General features: G+C 36.2%; 1 protein-coding gene across 1 annotated transcript in view; it reads left to right on the plus strand.

The window, feature by feature from the left end:
- Positions 1–21,759, plus strand: part of ZNF654 (zinc finger protein 654) — an 85,970-nt gene that overhangs the window by 11,409 nt on the left and 52,802 nt on the right. The window contains exon 2 of the mRNA XM_052640278.1: positions 16,556–16,701. Coding sequence (XP_052496238.1) covers positions 16,556–16,701 — 146 coding nt within the window. The remainder of the gene's footprint in view (positions 1–16,555; positions 16,702–21,759) is intronic.

The raw sequence follows: 21,759 nt of genomic DNA on the forward strand, positions 1-21,759 counted from the left end.
AATAAAAATCAAATGAGCTACTTCACTAGAGACAGGATTTCTTGAAGATAAACCTTAAGAGCCATTTGTGACTTCAGGAAGTCTGTGAACTCTAAAACTATTTGCAAAATAAGTTGTACTTGGATTTCCTTGGTGAGCAAGTGTTAAGTTTTTGTTTTTTTATCAGATTCTCCTAAGAATTTTCAAAACTTACTAAACAAATACAGACCACAGTCATCCAAACACACCAACAAGTTATGAGCCTTTGCTGTAAGCCATTGTGACATAAGCAACACTGCCTGCTTTTGCAAAGAAAAATTTACTGGACTTTGCCTGTTCACTTCTGTATTTTCTATGGCTGCTTTCATGATATAACACGGTTAAGTAGTTGAGATGGATAATGTGTGGCTCGTAAACAGCTTTCTGGCCTTGTTAAGTAGTTGAGATGGATAATGTGTGGCTCGTAAACAGCTTTCTGGCCTTCTCAAAAAAAAGTATCTCAGCCCCTGTGCTACTTTCTTATTGATTCTTTTCTATAATCCTGTGAGATAGGTACTGTTTTTAATCTTCATTTTATGAATGGGACAGATGAGACTCAGAGAGGTTAAGCAACCCCAAGTCACACGCTAGAAAAGAGAAATTACCAAGATGTTAATAATGGTTATATGTGGGCAGAAAATGATGGATGACTTTTTAATAATCCAGACTTACTACAGTGAGTGTATATAATTTATAAGAGGAGAGGCAGTTGAAAAAAAATTAGAACTGAGTTAGAATCTTAAAACTCATTCATCCTTTTTTATTGTTTTAATTTCGTCCATTTCATCCCATGCTTGTGAAGAGCAGATATGCAATTTCTGCTTCCCTTTATGGGACTTAACTCTTACTATGCAGTCCTTTCTTACCTTGATTTTTTTGAAAAAAATACTCTATTTGTAGTTTCTTTAAAACTCTATATTAACTGAAGCAATTTTGTCCTTTAACTCCTTTTTTATTATTGTTTTAAAATTTTATTATTTTGAATTGCTAGTCTTTTATTGAAGTATAGTTGATGTACAGTATTGTACCAATTTCTGCTGAACAGCAGAGTGATTCAATTTTACACATATATACATTCTTTTAAAATATTATTTTCCATTATGGTTTATCCTAGAAGACTGGATATAGTTCCCTGTGCAATACAGTAAGACCTTCTTGTTTATCCATTCTATATGTAATAGTTTGTATCTACCAACCCCAGATTCCTAGTGTATTCCTCTCCCCTGTCCTTCTCCCCTACTATAAGTCTGATCTCTATGTCTGTGAGTCTTATTCTGTTTTGTAGATAGGTTCATTTGTGCCATGTTTTAGATTCCACATGTTTTGCCCTTTAACTCTTGAGATTCTTTGTATTCTCTTTATATTTTGAACTTAACTTCAGTAACTAGTAAGTGCTCATAACTTAATAGGTATTTATAAAATGCTGCATATATGCCTGTCTGACAGTGTATATATATATATAACTTATTTTTTTAATATCAATCTATTGAATTATCCTTAATTATCTTAGGCATAGATCTAGATACATAAAGGTATTCCTGAAAAAAAAAGCATTAGCTGTGTACTATGTGGAAAGTTTCATCCTAATGATTATAGGAGATTAAAGGAGGAAAAGTTCACAATCCCTTCCTTCAAGAAACTATCATCTAGTGAGGGAGAAAAAGTTTTATCTGACTGCTGCAACCACTGTCACGACCTTGATTCAAGCCATGGTCGTCCTTCCTCTGGGAAATTTTATCTCCCTGCTTCCAGTTTTCTCAGTTCTTTTCTCCACATAGCCAAGTGATCCTTTTAAAGACATAAGAGTGAGGTCTCTTCTAAACTAAACCTTCCATGTTTTTCTGTTTTAGGGTCAAAGCCAAAATTCTTGCAGTGGACTGCAAGGCTTCGTGATCTAGCCTCTGTCTAGCTTTTTAACTTGTCTCCTATTACTTTTTGTCCCTGCTACTTACCTTCAGCTACTCTAGTGTTTTTGCCCCCTCCTTCAGCTGAATAAATATTCTCCTCCCTCTTGTTATGTCTGCCAGAAACACTTTATTTGGACAATTGAATGGTCTCCTATGATTAATTTCACAAAGAGAAATTAAAGTCTAGAGTCCCAAACAGGTTCAGTTCAGTTCAGTTGCTCAGTCGTGTCCGACTCTTTGCGACCCCATGAATTGCTGCATGCCAGGCCTCCCTGTCCATCACCAACTCCCATAGTTGACTCAGACTCCTGTCCATCGAGTCGGTGATGCCATCCAGATCTCATCCTCTGTCGTCCCCTTCTCCTCCTGCCCCCAATCCCTCCCAGCATCAGAGTCTTTTCCAATGAGTCAACTCTCCGCATGAGGTGGCCAAAGTACTGGAGTTTCAGCTTTAGCATCATTCCTTCCAAAGAACACCCAGGACTGATCTCCTTCAGAATAGACTGGTTGGATCCCCTTGCAGTCCAAGGGACTCTCAAGAGTCTTCTCCAACATCACAGTTCAAAAGCATCAATTCTTTGGTGCTCAGCTTTCTTCACAGTCCAACTCTCACATCCATACATGACCACAGGAAAAACCATAGCCTTGACTAGACGGACCTTTGTTGACAAAGTAATGTCTCTGCTTTTCAATATGCTGTCTAGGTTGATCATAACTTTCCTTCCAAGGAGTAAGTGTCTTTTAATTTCTTGGCTGCAATCACCATCTGCAGTGATTTTGAAGTCCCCAAAAATAAAGTCTGACACTGTTTCCTCATCTATTTCCCATGAAGTGATGGGACCAGATGCCATATGATTTAGTTTTCTGAATGTGAGCTTTAAGCCAGCATTTTCACTCTCCTCTTTCACTTTCATCAAGAAGCTTTTTAGTTCCTCTTCACTTTCTGCCATAAGGATGGTGTCATCTGCATATCTGAGGTTATTGATATTTCTCCCGGCAATCTTGATTCCAGCTTATGCTTCTTCCAGCCCAGCGTTTCTCATGATGTACTCTGCATATAAGTTAAATAAGCAGGTGACAATATACAGCCTTGACGTACTCCTTTTCCTATTTGGAACCAGTCCATTGTTCCATGTCCAGTTCTAACTGTTGCTTCCTGACCTGCATATGAGGCAGGTCAGGTGGTCTGGCATTCCCATTTCTTTCAGAATTTTCCACAGTTTATTGTGATCTACATACTCAATGGCTTTGGCATAGTCAGTAAAGCAGAAATAGATGTCTTTCTGGAACTCTCTTGGCTTTTTCGATGATCCAGCAGATGTAGGCAATTTGATCTCTGGTTCCTCTGCGTTTTCTAAAACCAGCTTGAACATCTGGAAGTTCACAGTTCACGTATTGCTGAAGCCTGGCTTGGAGGTTAAGATACAAAATTTCTGCCTTCCTGGAATATTGCTTAATCAGAGCCATTGTGCCTGTCTGGTTAGGGCTGGGGAGTTTTCAGGAACTGTAGCTTGGTTGTCTTCTCACTGGGAGTGGCTTCTTTTGTACCTCAAAAGGAAAATCATTTAACCTCCAACCATACTTTTTTAAGAATCCAGAAGGTCAGTAGGACAAAGGCTCATTACACTGCTCAGCCAACACCCATTAAACTTAGAAACACTAGTAATTCCTTGAACTTAGTACATAGTAAAGTTGACTCACATCACTTTTGTCAGTAGGATTTAGTGGTATCGCTAAAGATGAATATTAGAGGTAAGATGGGTACACAAAAATCAAGGTGTCAAGTCAGTTTTGGTTTCAACCTCACCAGGGTGCTAGTCAGTTACAGCAACTGCCAGTGTCTAAAACTTGTAAAGTTTTACTGGGAAAATTCATCAAACAGTTGTGCCACTCTATGCTTATGATAATTTTTTGAGAGGTAGAAGCACTTTACCTGAACATTTCTGCTTTCTTGAAAGCTGTTTCTGATTTTCTGTCTTGCAAAGTTTATACATTTCATGAATGACAGCCCCAGGCACCAGGTCATACTTGATGTCTCTTCCTTAAGGTTTCCTTCATATTAAAAACTTTTAATTTGTTTTTTTCTGTATAGTCCTAGAACTCCTGTGCTACAGTAAGTATAGATTCTGTTTAGTGGTATATCTTCTTTACTGCCTTTTGTAAAGAGTATATCACTTGTAGTGTGTAAAGCTCAAAGTACAATCTCTGCAAGGCTCCACAACACTCAAGCCTTGCAATTACCATAGCTCTGATGTTCTGCCCTCGTCTCTGGATTTCTCTGTCCCCAGCCTGTGCCAAGACATTTTTAGCCTTGTGTTACCATGACTTTTGCCACTTCCCCTGAACTTCTTAGGCCTATTGAGCTAAAATCATAAAAGCACTCCTCTTGTGCCACATATTTGTATTATTTGGACAATAGCCATATGAAATAAAGCTACTTTTAATATTTCTGATGTCTGTACTCATTGAAGATAGTATGTCTTCTGCCACTTGCTCCTCTAAATCATTTCTTTATTCTGCTTTTAACTGTTTGTTGTTGTCGTTCAGTTGTTCAGTCATGTCCGACTCTTTCTGACCCCGTGGACTGCAGCACGCCCGGCCTCCGTGTCCATCACCATCTCCTGGAGCTTGCTCAAACTCATGTCCATTGAGTCAGGGATGCCACCCAACCATCTTGTTCTCTCTCGTCTCCTTCTCCTCCTGCCCTCAATCTTTCCCATCATTGGGGTCTTTTCTGATAAGTCGGCTCTTCACATCAGGTGGCCAAAGTACTGGAGCTTCAGCTTCAGCATCAGTCTTTCCAATGAATATTCAGATTGATTTCCTTTAGGATTGACTGGTTTGACCTCCTTTAACTGTTCTAGACCTTGCATGATTTGTTCTACCTCACTGGCAGTGTAAACATTCCTTTTTGTCACTTTCCTTTCAGCAGTGATTGTTGTTATTTAGTCACTAAGTTATGTCTGACTCTTTTTGTGACCCCATGGACTGTAGCCCTCCAGGCTCCTCTGTCCATGGGATTGTCCAGGCAGGGATACTGGAGTGGGTTGCCAGTTCTTCCTCCAGGATTCCTGATCCAGGGGCGTCTCCTGCATTGGCAGGCAGATTCTTTACTTCCGAGCTACCAGGAAAGTCCTTTAGCAATGATAGGATATGCCATTTCATATAAACATAGTTGGTTTCTGTTTTTGTTTATATTTCAGCCTATTCTTAAGTTGGTGCCTCCTGTCTTCCTTTCCCTTTCTGTTTGCTTTTGGGCTTAGGTTTTATTATTCTTCAGTTATCTCTTATCTTCAGTAAGATCTCCTGTAATATCAGAGATGAAAGTCAAGGAATTTGGAGTTTACTGAAAAGCATTCACCATGAAACAGATTTTGCCCATTCTTATCTCCAAGATTTAAAGAAATCTTGCCAGCTTAACATCAAACCAAGGTTTAACCTCTTATTTTGCTTTCCTTCAGTTTTGCTTTTCCTGTCCATTCCCTGAGGCCTAACTTTGAGTTCCTGGGGCATTTTTCTTTGTGACACTGTGCCATATCATACATTGCCTCCTATAATAACTAGTAATTTGAAATGCATCTGAAATGCTTCAGGTATTCAGTGATAATCTCAGTGGTTTTTTTTTTTTAACCTTTCACATCTGTACAGATTTTATGTTACTGAATAGCAGTCTCAGTCTTCATGGTGTGTGGTTTTTACACTTACTCTTATTATGTATTTTCTATTTCTTTAAAATACTGTTTTACCATAGTTGGATTTCCATTCTGATTCACTGCGACTTCCATGCTTTAGTTTACCTCCATGCCTCTGTTAGATACTTTTGGAGTCAGTCACTCTTCCTTTCTGATGATTAACAGCTAAAATACATTCCACTCCCCAGTTCCATCTTTAAGAATGCATAGTTCTGGTATATATCAGTATATTCTTGTTTTCTTTTTTTATATCTGACTAGTTTAGTTTCTGAGATTGAATTCATTCTTTAGAAAGTCCTGCTTTTCTTCCATCTTAACATGACCTCCTTTTATATTTTTATTTTAACTCTTTCAGTGTTATTTTGATTGAAAGTTAGTCATCTTTTAGTTCTTGAGACTAAGGATACCTGGTATCTAAAGTTAGTGTTTGTTACCCTTTTTAGTTTCTGCTTTGGATGTGTAGTAATTCCATTTAATTTTTCTTCTGCCTCAGTCTAGGAAAGTGATTTATGCCCTAAATAATAATTAAGTTTGACCTTTCTTTATCTCTGCACTTAATAAAATCCACTGGACATCTTCATTGAAGTCAAATAAAATCTTGATATTCTCAGAAGTTACTAGAGATCATGTGACAGTGACTCTAGAAGCCTTTGGGCAAGTCACAGGAATATAAGAGCTCTTCTCTGAGAACAAAATTAACAGGGATCAAAATAAGTCAGCTCATCTAAGACTAATATTAATAATTTTAAGTCTAGACAGTCACACACACTAATGTTCTAAGACCCATATGGAACTTAACTGGCTTTTCAGTTTAATTCTTTGGCTTGTGGACTTTGTTGAGAAACTAGACAGAAGGAACAAAAAAAGATTTCCACCTACTGGTATCTAAAAAACCTGTATAACCAAAGGACATTTAAAAAATTCAAAATATAATTATTGCCTCAACACCACCTGCAATACCATCATGCCAGGTCACGCTAATTTTTTTAAGTTGTAGTATAGTTGACTTACAGTAGTTTGTGATAGTTTCAGATGTGCAACATAATGATTCAATATTTCTGCAGATTATATTCCATTATAGGTTATTACAAGATAATGGGTATAATTCCTTACGCTTTATGGTATATTCTGTTGCTTATCTCTTATATATAGTAGTTTGTATATGTTAATCACATACCCCTAATTTGCCCCTCCTGCTTTCCCTCTCCCATTTGGTATCTACAAGTTAGTTTTCTATATCTGTGAGTCTGTGTTTTGCATAAACATTCATTTGTATTATTTTTTAGATATAGTATTTGAAATATTATCATATAGTATTTGGCTTTCTCTGACATATTTCACTAACCATAATATTTTCTAGGCCCATCCACATTACTGCAGATGGCAGTATTTTTTTTAATGTTTTTGTGGCTGGATAAACAGCAGCCCACTCCAGTATTCTTGCCTGGAGAATCCCATGGACAGAGGAGCTTGGTGGGCTACAGGCCACGGGTTGCAAAGAGTTGGACACGACTGAGCAACTTCACTTTCACTAATATTGCATTGGGTATATATGTCTCATCTTAATTTGGTCATTTGTTGATGAGCACTTGGGTTGCTTTCGTATCTTGGTTACTGTAAATAGTGCTTTGGATATTGGAGTGCATGTATCTTTTCAAAGTAAAGTTTTTTTCTTTTTCCTTCCCAGATATATACCCGGGAATGGAATTGCTTCATCATAGGGTAATATGGTATTCTTATTTTTAGTTTTTCGAAAAACCTCCACACTGGTTTTCACATTGGCTACACCAATTTACATTTCCACCAAGAGTGTAGAAGAGTTCCCCTTTCTCCATATCCTCTCCAACATTTGTTACCTGTAGACTTTTTGATGATAGCCATTCTGACACATGTGAGGTGATACCTCATTATGGTTTCGATTTGCATTTCTCCTATAATTATCTTTATTGAGCATCTTTTCATGCGTTAGCCATCTGTATATCTTAGGAAAAATGTCTATTCAGGTCTTCTGATCATTTTGTGATTGGCTTTTTTTTTTAATTGAGTTGTATGAGCAGTTTGTATATTTTGCATACCCCTTGTTGGTCACATAATTTGCATTTATTTTCTCCAGTTCTGTAGGTTTTTTTCCTTTTGTTTATGGTTTCCTTTGCTGTGCAAAATCTTTTTAAAAAGTTCAAGTCTCATTTGTTTATTTTTGCTTTTATTTCTTTTGCCTTAGTGGCCATGCCAAATTGAAGTCAGAGGCAGAGTTCTGCTTAGCCCATGCTAGTTAAGACTTTCTCATGTACACACACATCTGTGGATATCACCAGCTGCAGACAAATGAAGAGGTCTGTTCACTCCACATGTTAATTTGATATTCATATACATTTACACATATTTTGGAGTTCCCTTGTTTTAATGTTTACACAGGAAGTTTTATGCCAGTTTTAATGTTTATACAGGTAGCATTTAGTATATTGCATTCCCTAGTGAGTTTGGAATCAAATGAAAAATTGACAGGTACCAAAATCTATTAATATCTATTCAGGCATGACGTTATTTTATTTGTATTGCTGTATCTAGGATATACTTTATTTGTCAGTGAATATTGAACAAAATAGTTGAAACTCAGCGATAGCTTTTGAATAGGTTTTACTTGTGAGTGACTTATCTGCTTGCTTATAATAGCAAGTAAAATTTGTTGTAATTTTACATCTGGAAACAGTTAACCAGTTCATACTGATGCATTGAAATAGTCACCAGAGTAAGCTTAAGCATGCTGGGTATTTTTTGAAACAAAGTGTACTGATAATAGCTATTTGTTATGTGCCCAGAATTATCCTGGATTTTGACATATTACCTTAGTTCTTCAATAGCTCTGTGATTAATATTAAGTTCATTTACTGGAAACTTCGATTGAGAAGGTTAATAACTTTGCTAATGTTACACAGCTAATAAATGACAAACCCAGTCTGTCTTGATTCCAAAACCTGTATTCTCCCCACAGTGCTGGCAATATACCTGTTTTATTTTTCTGTCTGACTCTACAAATGAAACCCATAGGTGAGGTTAAATCTTGGTGTGTAGTTAGGTAATAAGGTAAGGAAAGTAAATGTATTTATATTATAAAATAGCATCCAGAAAATAAGTGAGAACATTGAAATCTGAGGGGAAAGTTTGGAACAAAAAATTTTGTTTTTAAACCTAAAAACTGAACTAATTTTATACTTGTAGAAAAGAATACACTTATCAAGCTCAGGAAAGTAGCACTGTATAATATCCAGTAAATTACAGACCTTATTAGAAAGTTACCAGTTTTCCCACCATTGCTCTTTTTTCTCTTTGTTTCAGGATATTGTTTCTGATCTCGCATTGTGTTTAGTCATTAGTGTCTTCCACTCTCCAGCAGTTCTTCAGTTTTTCCTTTCATGACCTTTGCATGTTTGAAGAGTACTGGTCAGGGTGTTTTTTTTAATTTTTTTATTTTTGTAAAATATCCTATAGTTTGGGTTTGTTTGAGGATTTCTCATAATTAGAATGAGGTTTTTGCATTTTTGGCAAAATTACCACAAAAATGCTTTTGTCTTTCTTGGGGCATCATATCAAGATGTTTATGATAGTATGCTTTACTAGTTATTGGTGCTGTTTACCTTGATGTCTTGGTTAAGTTTGTGAGGTTTCTCCACTTAAAGATACTATCTTTCTGTTTTTAGTTGATAACTGTCTTGTGGGAATTGCTTTGAGATGGCAAATCTCAAAGTTTTCACCCACTAATAATAGCACAGATTGGTGGTTCTTGTCTACAACATTCATTGCTATATATAGTATTTGCCTAACCGTGATTCTGTGTTTCTCTCTTTTCATTGATATGTATTAATTGGTATTCTGCTGTGAGGAAAAGCAATCTCATCCCTAACTTTTATTGATTACTTAGATTATTTCTATCAGTAGAGACTCATGGGTACCATCATTTATTTTGTTGCTCAAATTGTTCTAGCTTTAACTGCTCGGCGCGCCTTCAGGTTGGCTCCCATGTTCTTATATTCCATCACTGTTTCAGCATTTCATTACTTTCTGGCAGCACAAAGTGTTCGAGTCTTATCTTGATATTTTCCCTGTTCCATCCCTGCTGGAGGAGGGCTTGAGCAGCCCAAGTTCCTTGTGCCTGAGGAAACCCAAGGATATTGGAGAATAGTGTTTAGAAACAAAGATTTGGGTCCTAAGTGTGTATGCTGCTACTGAGGTGTCATTGCTCCTAGGCCCTCTCAATGGACAGAGCTAGGAAATAAATATATACACATAAATATATATATATATGTGTATATATAAGCTATATTATAAATGAATAACCTAATGATACTGAAGGGGTTGGGGAAAAGACTAACAATATTTGTTACAATGTTTATTTTAGGTATTTAGAAGATTAATAGATTTATTCAGTGCATAGGTTGGAATGTATTATAACCATTTTTTGAAGCTCTTAGAATGATTGTGATGTGGCTTGATCACATGACAGAGTACTAACCAATAAAGATCGTGGCCATGGTATGTTAGATTTAAAAAGTGGGGGATTCACTGTAAGCAAGTAATGAAATTAACATTAGTGAACAGCTCTGTTGACACCTGTGAAATATTTGAAATAATGTTGATGACAGTGGGAGGTTTCAGGTAGGAGAGTGACATGGGTGCGAATGGCCAGCTAATAGAAGTAGTCATCCTGGATCCTGGATACTGTGTTAATGATCTTAGTCTATTATAACGTGGATTTAGATATCAGGATTCTTTGCTTAGTGACACACTAGTGTTTGGCAGTCTTCACTGTTGTGTTAGAAAAAAGGAGAACTCAGTTAAGAAACATAATCTTATTTTAGTGGATCACCTTATATTTTAGGGGTTCTTAAACTGCTGTGTTTGTGTTATTTTTATACATTTGTGTGTTAGGCAGCCCTGGCTGCTATAACAAAATATCCTATTTCTAAATACAGTCACACTGGGGTTAAGACATCTTTCAATACATGAACTTTAGGGGAACACATTTCAGTCTGTAGTAATTTGGATGATATATTTTAATGTTCTTAAATAAAGTATGTAATTCTCTATACAGCAGTTTGTTATAGAGTACCATAAAAACTGTTACTTATTAGATAGAATACCAAAGAAAATGCCAAATATAATAAGGTGTGTTCCTCGCTGCACAGTGGCTGGGTAGAGTACCTTCATATTATGATGTCACGGGATCAGCTCTCATTAGTTAAGTGCTTACTAATAAGTTCTAGTGCATGAGAAACATTTCAGAGTAAAAAGACAATGTAATGTAAAGTTTTATATATTTTAAGGAAAATATAAAGAAGTGTTATAGTGAATGTTATAGTACAATATTAGTATCTGGCATGACATTAAATGGTGTAAGAAGATTCAGTCAGTCCTCCGTATCTGTGAGTTCCACATCTGTGGATTCAACCAACTGTGTATTAAAAATACTTGGAAGAAGACCCAGAAAGTTCCAAAACACAAAACTTGAATTTGCTGTGTGCTTGCAATTATTTACATAGTACTTCCACTGTATTATGTATTATAAGTAATTTCAGAGGTGACATGCAAATACACTTTTATATAAAGGACTTGAGCATCTGTAAATTTTGATATGGGGTGGGCGATCCTGTCATCTGAGTTAAATTCACCCATTCCAGTCCATTTTAGTTGGATGATTCCTAAAATGCTGATGTCACACTTGCCATGCAATTTGCCTTGATTCATGGACCAAACATTCCAGGTTCCTATGCAGTATTGCTCTTTACAGTATCAGACTTTACTTCCCTAACCAGTCACATCCACACCTGGGTGTTGTTTTTGCTTTGGTTCCATCTCTTCATTCTTTCTGGAGTTACTTCTCCACTCATCTCCAGTAGCATATTGGGCACCTACCAACCTGGGGAGTTCATCTTTCAGTATCCTATCATTTTGCCTTTTCATACCATTTATGGGGTTTTCAAGGCAAGAATAACGAAGTGATTTGCCATTCTCTTCTCCAGTGGACTATGTTTTGTCAGAACTCTCCACCATGACCCGTCCATCTTGAGTGGCCCTACACGGCAGTTCATTATAGGGGACTTCAATGAAAAAGTAGGAAGTCAGAGATACCTGGAGTAATAGGCAAGCCTTGGAGTACAAAGTGAAGCATATCAAAGGCTAACAGAGTTTTGCCAAAAGAACGCACTGGTCATAGCAAACAGCATCTTCCAACAACACAAGAGGAGACTCTACACATGGATATTACCAGATAGTCAATACCGAAATCAGATTGATTATATTCCTTGCAGCCAACGATGGAGAAGCTCTATACAGTCAGCAAAAATAAGACCAGGAGCTGACTGTGGCTTAGATCATGAACTCCTTATTGCCAAATTCAGACTTAAATTGAAGAAAGTGGTGAAAACCACTAGACCATTCAGGTATATCTAAATCAAATCCCTTATGATTATTCAGTGGAAGTGAAAGATCTATTCAAGGGACTAGATCTGATAGAGTGCCTGAAGAACTATGGATGGAGGTTTGTTACGTTGTACAGGAGGCAGTGATCAAGATCATCCCCAAGAAAAAGAAATGCAATAACGCAAAACGGTTATGTGAGGTAGTCTTACAAATAGCTGAGGAAAAAAAAATGTAAAAATAGGCAAAGGAGAAGAGAAAAGACATACCCATTTGAATACAGAGTTCCAAAGACTAGCAAGGAGAGATAAGAAAGCCTTCCTCAATGATTAGTGTGAAGAAATAAGGAAAACAATAGAATGGGAAAGACTAGAGATCTCTTCTAGAAAATTAAAAGATACCAAGGGAACATTTCGTGCAAAGATGAGCTCAATAAAAGACAGAAATGATATGGACCTAACAGAAGCAGAAGGTATTAAGAAAAGATTGCAAGAATACACAGAACTATACAAAAAACTATACAAAAACGATCTTCACGACCCAGATAATCACAGCGGTGTGATCACTAACCTAGAGCCAGACATCCTGGAATGCAAAGTCAAGTGGACCTTAGGAAGCATCATTACAAACAAAGCTAGTGGAGGTGATGGAATTCCAGTTGAGCTATTTCAAATCCTAACATATGATGCTGTGGAAGTGCTGCACTCAGTATGCCAGCAAATTTGGAAAACTCAGCAATGACCACAGGACTGGAAAAGGTCATTTTTCATTCCAATCCCAAAGCAAGACAATGCCAAAAAATGTTCAAACTACCACACAACTGCACTCATCGCACATGCTAGTAAAGTAATGCTCAAAATTCTCCAAGCCAGGCTTCAACAGTATGTGAACCATGAACTTCCAGATGTTCAAACTGGATTTAGAAAAGGCAGAGGGAGCAGGGATCAAATTACCAACACCTGATGGATCATCAAAAAAGCAAGAGAGTTCCAGGAAAACATCTATTTCTGGTTTATTGACTACGCCAAAGCCTTTGACTGTGAATCACAACAAACTGTGGAAAATTCTGAAAGAGATGGGAATAGCAGACCACCTCACCTGCCTCCTGAGAAATCTGTATGCAGATCAAGAAGCAACAGTTAGAACTGGACATGGAACAACAGACCAGTTGCAAATTGGGAAAGGAGTACGTCAAGGCTGTATATTGTCACTGTGCTTATTTAACTTATATGCAGAGCACATCATGAGAAATGCTGGACTGGATGAAGCACAAACTGGAATCATGAAAGTGAAAAAGGAGAATGAAAAAATTGGCTTAAAACGCAACATTCAGAAAACTAATATCATGGCATTTGTTCCCATCATTACATGGCAAATAGATGGGGAAACAATGGAAACAGTGAGAGACTATAATTTTGGGTTCCCAAATCAGTGCAGATGGTGAGTGCAGCCATGAAATTAAAAGATGCTTGCTCCTTGGAAGAAAAGTTATGACTAACCTAAATAGCATTGTAAACAGCAGAGCCATTAATTAGCCAACAAAGGTCCATCTAGTCAAAGCTATGGTTTTTCCAGTAATCTATATGGATGTGAGAGTTGGACTATAAAGAAAGCTGAGTGCTGAAGAATTGATGCTTTTGAATTATGATATTGGAAAAGACTCTGAGAGTCCTTTGGACTGCAAGGAGATCAAACCAGGCCATCCTAAATGAAATCAGTCCTGAATTTTCATTGGAAGGACTGATGCTGAAGCTGAAACTCCATTACTTTGGCCACCTGATATGAAGAGCTGACTCACTGGAAAAGATCTGATGCTGGGAAAGATTTAAGTCAGGAGGAGAAGGGTGGAAGGCATTACCAACTCGACGAACATGAGTTGATGGAAAGGGAAGCCTTGAATGCTGCCGTCCATGGGGTCGCAAAGAGTCGGACATGACTGAGCGACTGAACTGAACTGGGGGATCCTATAACCAAACCTCTGCAGATACTGAAGGCCAACTGCTTGTAAATTTCAAGTAGTTTAATTTATTTTCCTTTATGTGTATTATGGGAAGCGTATTGGAAGTACTGCACACAAGTAGTTTTACTATTTTGGGTTCAGATGGATCAGGTGGGATATTAATAGCTGAATCTTGGTGAATAAGGGAAGCTGCAGTGATTATAGAACCTGAAAAAGTAGAAAGGTTCTCTTCTAAGGAGATAAACCCAGCCCATAAATAGGAAGTGAATAAGGTTCTAAGTAGAAATGTATTAGGGCAAACTAAAGATTCAAAAATGTGAGTTTGTTAGGTACCTATTTTTAATGTGGCACCAGAGAGGTTTTATGTGGGCCAAAAAAAGGCAATAAAGTTGGTCAAACACTTCAGTGAAGAGAAGATTTAAATCCAGGAAACCACCATTTACATGCTCCTCCTCCTCCTTTTTTTTTTTTGCCTATAGTGGTTTGGAAAAATCTGTCCTACTTGGGATCGTCATAGTTAGTAGTAGTTTTTAATTCCCAGGTTAAGAAGTACTAGATAATAGAAGGGGGATACAAGTTCATAGAGCTGATGCTCTCTAGCTTTCTTCTTTATCTATACATGCTCCTAGAAACATGGGAGACATACTAGCACCTGGTGTGAAAATTTGGAATTGTCAAAGAATTGAAAAGTCAGGGATTTTATCTAAGGTAGATTGCCATATTTTCACAAATGCTGGCCAAAGAAGTGAAACTCCTGGGTCAGAGATAGCAGACTCTGTTACTTTTATAGCACAACAAACAACATGAGCTTCAAGTTCATGGTGGTTCCCTTTGCTTCTCAAGTATCACAAAGGTTATGTGAATGGTTCAAGTGAATCCTGAACTCATAGTAAGTTTATATCACAGCTTAGGAACCCAAGCTTAGGGACTCCTAATCTTAAATCCCATGGATAGAGGAGCCTAGTGGGCTACAGTCCACAGAGTCACAGAATAGTGGGACACAACTTAGTAACTAAACAGCAACAAACAGCAGCAATATTTTATAATAGTGGGCAAGCCTATCTGCCTGACCTTTGCTCCAGAGAGAGCCATTGCTTTGAAGACAGACATCATCTCTGTATTTCAAGGCTGTTTCCTATAAACATCTTTGAAAGGATAAAGGCAGTCTGGGTCTCTTTTAAAACTGGAAATACAAGGACCCATGGAAAATTACCTGTAACAGGAAGTGATGAGTATGAAAAGTCCTTGAGCTCTAAATGTTCTTGGCTGTTCTACTCTTCTCTAGTTTTACCAGCTATAAATCAGGAGTTGGCAAGCTTTTTTGTAAAGGGGCAGATATTAAATATTTTAGACTTTGTTAGCCGTATGGTTTCATCATAACGACTCAACCTGTTATAGCAGGAAAGCAGCCATAGATTATATAATATGTAAATGGATAAACCTGGTTATGTTGCAGTAAGACCTGATGGATATTGGAATTTTAATTTCATGTAATTTTCATGCACCACAAATTTTTTTTTCAACCATTTGAAAATGTAAAGCCCATTCTTAGATTGTAGGTCATACAAAGATGGTGGTAGGCTGACTTTGGCCCACATGCCATAGTTTGCCAACTGGTTTTATAAGATGAATTTCTAGAATATAATAGTTTGAATACAGTAGTCCTGCATATGAGAGATCATAATTAACATTTTATAGCAATTGATAGTTCTAAATTGTTGTCTCATAAATTGTTCCCAGATTAGCCTCAGAGTAAATCTGCAAGATAAGCACTGTTATCTTCATGTTATGATGAGGAAACTAGTGCACAAAGAAGGTAGATGACATACCCAAATTCATAAAACTAGTTAAGTGACAGAGCCAAGACTGATTTTATTTTGTAATCTTTTCCCCATAATATGGTACAGTTTATGAAAGAGTATCACACCACTATATCTTTAATACCCATTTGTTGCCAGAATGTTTAGTTCAGTCCTATATAAATTATAATGATAGTAATGGATGCTTATTTCTAATTTTATTTATTACTATCTTCTGCTGTCTAGCTTTGTTAATATTTGATAATTTGTACTTTGGGAAAAAACTAGATATAGGATGTGAAAGCATTTATTACAACGTTTGATAAAGATTTGGCAGTTGAACCATATGGTTTTTTATATATTATAATTTTTTCCCACATTTTCAGATAATAGTTCATTTTATTTCCAGATGTATACAATGAAACTAAACAATAAAGAGGAGCTTCACTGGTGACTCAGCAGTAAAGAATCCACCTGCCAATGCAGGAGATGTGGGTTCGAAGATCCCCTGGAGAGGGAGGTGGCAACCCACTCCAGTATTCTTGCTTGGGAAATCCCATGGACATAGGAGCCTGGTGGGTTACAGTCTATGGAGTCACAAAAGAGTGGACATAACTTAGCAACTAAACAACAACAAACAATAAAGAACTTTTTTCCCCTCCTAAATCATTTGTGTTCATGCTGAACTAATGTTTTATATGGTAGGTTTTATCCAAATTTAACATTTTCTCTAATAATGTACTTTTTGGATTGCTTCCTTATCAGGTGGTTGAAGATTATGCTGGAAGATGGCAGGTCCCTTTGCCACAGCTTCAGGTTCTTCAGACGGCACTTTGCTGTTTTACATCAGCCAGTGCATCATTCCCAGATGAATGTGAGCACGTACAGTATGTTTTGAGTAGCCTTGCTTTGTAAGTACTCTTTACTTCTCATCAAAGTATTTTTTTTGATCTATCTGAGAATTGGTTTTTGATTTTTTTTTTTTTTTTGCAGACAGAACCTTTCTTAAAGTCTTCCCTCAAAAAGAAATTTCCATTTCTTCATGTAAGGGTTTAGATTTAATTTTGAACATTTAGCCATAATTTTACTTTTAGCTTTAGAGTTAAATGGAATAGTTATAAAGATTTTTAGATTTACTATTAGTACTTACCTTTCCTTTTTAATTCCCCAGAGTCTCTTGGCAAACTTTAATTGTAAGTCCCAGGCGCAGTTGAGGCCGTCATAGTTAGCAGAGGGAACTTAAATCAGGTCAGAAAGAGGTTAGGAAACTTTGGTTTTTAAAAACACTTGTAAAGGACTTTGAGTTAAAGATCACAAACTGAGCACTTGGTATTTATCCTTTTTGCCTTCCTAGATCCTACTAAAGTAGTAAAGAAGTAGAGGGAAATACAGTGAAAAGAAAATAGAGAAGAGTCATCAGTGAATGAAAAGATTTCAGCAGTTTTGTCTGGGAAAGAAAATAGAGGAGTGGTCTTTGAAACATGGCAGAGCGAGTCACCACTTAATTTTTTAAATTATTTTTGGCTCCTTAAATTAGACTCATATCACATTAGTGGGTTGTGAATTCATTTATCAGCATTGCAAAATACAACAGAAAATATCAGAGTGTGTCTCACAGAAAAAGTATTATTTTGTGCAACTCTTGTTGTTTTGTATATTTACTTTTATGTATGTGTATACTTTATTATTTGTAAAACATTTTTTGAAACTGTGGGTAGCTTATAAAACAAAATTATCCTAGCCTTGTAAGATGGGAGGAAGACTATCTGTCATGCCTCCCCCTTGGAATCCTAGGGAGGTATAGACTTTGAACATGCAAGGCATGAAATAGAGAGTAGGGAATGAGATACTTAGGGAGAATACAGATAAACGAATTAATTGCAGTTTTTCCATTCAGGTACTCACCAGACCTCAGGGCCTGTCAGGTGGGGAAACAGCATTGATACTTTCTTTTTTTCTCTAAAGAAATTAAATGACTTTGGAGCAGTGACCTTTGTATTCTGGCATTTAAAGGTTTTTCTTTGAGACAGCTACCTCATCACTTAATTACCCCAAAGAAAAAGCTTATCAATCACCAAACTCTAAACATGCTCATAGGGTTCCCAATTAATCCTTAGATATTAATGGATATTCAAAAATTTTCAGACATTTGAGGGATGACTTCATCATGGAAAAAACACAATGAAAACAAACTTAAAAAATTCTGGGAGAAATACTGTTAATGTTGAAAACCAAAAAATGAGAAGGGAAATATAAAATCTATAATTTGCCTTTGCAGAGAGAGTTGAGATTTGTAGGACATTAAAACAGCAGCGTATCATGCTGTGTGAAAGCAATAATGAGATACCAAAAATAAGGTTGTGGAAATTAAGAAAATATGATGGTTAAAATTTAGAATTCTCTAGGGAGTTGGAAAGTTGAATTATCCAGAATGTAAAACAAAACCAAAATGAAGGAATGTTTCATAAAAAAACTGATGCTGTGACCTCATGTAGGAGGTTCATTATTTAACTAGTTGGAGTTCCAGAAAGAGAATTTACAGAATATATGTTGGAGGAAATTTTCAGAGATACAATAAAATAATTTCCCAGAAACAAGTTTAAACTTCCAGACTGAAAGAGCCCAAGAAGTGCTTAGCACATTGACTAGAAAAAAATACTCTGATAAAAACATCATTTTGCAACTTGAAAATACCAAGAATGAAAAAACAGATTTGAATACCATCTAGAGAGAAAAAACTAGGTCACCTAAAAAGAAACGAATATAAGACTGGTATCAATTTTCATACAACCAACAGTGGATAGTAGAAAATAATAATTCAGTGTCTCTACAGTTTTAATGAGGACTTATTTTCAGTGTAGAATTTTATACTCATCCAAACTATTCAGTATAGTATGAGAGTAGAAACAGCATTTCCAGGCATGTAGGACCTGAGAGATTGATTTGTCCACATTTTCTTTCTTAAGAAGTTATTAGAGAATGTGCTCCAGAAAAATGGGTTATAATATAAAAAGATCATATGACAGTGGATCTAGAAAACAGTATTTTTTACTTAAGATAGAGAGGAGAAAAGTTCCAGGGTCACTGCCGAATAGTAGTTCTTACAGATAGGTCACTTCAAGAGTGAAGTATTCAGTAAGAGATTTGAAACTAACCTTGAGATTTTGGAACCATTTAAGGTAATAATATAAGTAGACAAGGTAAAGGAAATAAAAAAGCAATTAGATACTCCAGGAAAATTAAAAATAATCTGAATAGGAAAAGGATGCAGAGTGATAACTCACTTACTTAAATATGCACTGAATGTTATTTATATAAATATTATTTATATATTCTTCATATACATGATGCTTAGGGTACTTTCCACGTGGCCCTCGTGGGAAGGAACCCACCTGCCAATGCAGGAGACATAACAGGCGTGGGTTCAATCCCTGAGTTAGGAAGATCCCCTGGAGAATGGCATGGTAACCCACTCCAGTGTTCTTGCCTGGAGAATGCCATGGATAGAGGAGCCTGGTGGGTAATGGTCCTTAGGGTCACAAAGAGATATGACTGAAGTGACTTAGTGCACACGTACACACACACACACACACGATGCTTACTGACTTTAAGCTTATAAAAGCACAAATAGTTATAGTTACAGAACAGAGGAAAATTATTAGCCTTTCAGTGTAAGACTATTTAGTGGAAATTGTGAGTTGAAAATGAAGGACAAGAGCACTAATACCTTCCTTTATTTTGTATTTTTCAAAATGGAGTTTCAGGAGTACAGGAAACCATAAATAAAAGTATAAGTAAAGTTACAAAGATAAATAATAGAGGAATAATAATGAATAACTGTTGGGAGGATGAAATTGGTTGTGTGAGGAGTTAAATTCTTTTTTATCATAGCAAAAATTTAAGAGATAATAGTTAAAATTGGTAAATCAAGAAATACTAGCAAAGCTTATTGTCAGTAACTATTAAAAATACTGAAGTTGTTAATTCTGGAGCATCGGCAGTAAGAGACAGGGTTGAAGCATTTCTGTACACTTAGAATTTTTAAATCTCGAAGATGTGTAGACTTCATATATACAAACTTTATGGTTTTTTGATTTATGTATATGATATATACATATAAATTTTAAAGAGAGCATGTATATTATGCTTCTTTAAAAGTTTATATGTATTTAAAGTCATAGGAGCTATGTGAAGTGATGGATATATTAACTGGCTTAATTATGATTACTGTTGTATGCTTTAAATATATACAATTTCTATTTGTCAGTTTTACCCTGCTGCTGCTGCTCCTGCTGCTGCTAAGTCGCTTCAGTCGTGTCCAACTCTGTGTGACCCCATAGACAGCAGCCCACCAGGCTCCCCTGTCCCTGGGATTCTCCAGGCAAGAATACTGGAGTGGGTTGCCATTTCCTTCTCCAATGCATGAAAGTGAAAAGTGAAAGTGAAGTCGCTCAGTCATGTCTGACTCGTAGCGACCCCACAAACTATTAGGGAAATATTAGGACTTCTTGATTATAATTGACAAATCTTTACCCAGGCTAGTTTAAACAAAATAAGAATGGTGTGGAGCAATTTATTAGATGACTAAACCATGGAAAAGCAAGGACTAGAACTAGTTTCAGGATTTTCTGAATTCAGAGAATAAAATATCTAGAATTGGTCACTTTCCATCACTCCTTTTTTGGCTTCATTCTCTTGGGCTTCTGACAATTCTGGGATTAAGTTACTTTTAACCAAAAGAAAAGAAACCCTCTGCTCCCACTTCTGTTTCCCAAAACATTTTGGGAACTCAGGCCTGGCTGAGGTTATTTGCCTGTTGCTTGAAGTAATCACTGTGTTGAGGAGAGTGTGATAAGAGTTTTGCCTGTCTGATAGTAAACACACCCCATAGCTAGGGGGAAAAGGGGAAAGGAGGATGCTACATTGGCTACCACGTAAGGACCGTAGATTTATTGGAAGGTAAGGAGTTTACTCAAGAAGTGAATGAGGTAGTGAGATAGAGAGCTGGCTAGGTAGGTAGACAAAAATAATGAATGTCATTTCAAAAAATATTTTTATATGATACTTTGAAAGCTACCAAAACATTTTCAATTATTCTCTGCTGATTTCTGAAGAGAAGAAAATAAATACTGAAAGAAATAGATTAATTTTAAACAAGAAGTACTATTTTTGATTCAGTGTTTATTTGTATTATTTCTCCCAATTTGGATTACTTCACTTTCATCTATATAATATTTCATTTTTTATTGTAATGTGAAAATGCTTTTAAAGTTTTCAAAAGTACTTAAACAGATTTTTAAAGTCATTTGTTGACTTTTATTCCTTGCTAGCTTTTTTTTTTTTACTACACATGAAAAGAATAATGTATTAAGCAAAAGTAAATCGTATCTAAGATGGACAGTGCTAGGCAAAAGAAAGTAAATTATCTTAGTGGTGTGTTAAATAGTAATGTTTCATATAGGGGAAACTTTCTGCATTATTTGAATTTACTTTAGCAGAAAAGATAATTGTATTTTTAATACCAGAAAAAAAAAAAGGACAAATAACCACATGGTGGTACCATTAAAAGAATAGTGAGTCTGTAACAGTGTTCTATTTTATTGAAATATTTGAGCCAGAAAACTATTCTAACAATTATTCTATAATTATTCATTCATTCCTTCTGTAAATCTCTGTGCTTCATTCTAAGAGATAAAATAGAAAATAAGAGATGAAGTCTAGTTTTAAAGATCTTACAGACTTACTACATAAGCAACTCCAGTAGCATAAGTATAAAACAATTACATGGTATAGTGAGAGAATGTAACAGGGGACCTGACTTGGTCTGGGAGGTCAGGGAAAATATGCTTGGTGAACTAATACTTTAGCTAAATTTTAAAGGAATGATGGGAGTAAAATAAATAAAAGAGCAAAAGAAACTTCCAGGAATGGCAAACAGAATGTTCAAGGTGCTTTGCCAGGATGTCAGG

This window comes from Budorcas taxicolor, chromosome 1 (assembly GCF_023091745.1).
Source record: "Budorcas taxicolor isolate Tak-1 chromosome 1, Takin1.1, whole genome shotgun sequence".
NCBI classification, from domain to species: domain Eukaryota; kingdom Metazoa; phylum Chordata; class Mammalia; order Artiodactyla; family Bovidae; genus Budorcas; species Budorcas taxicolor.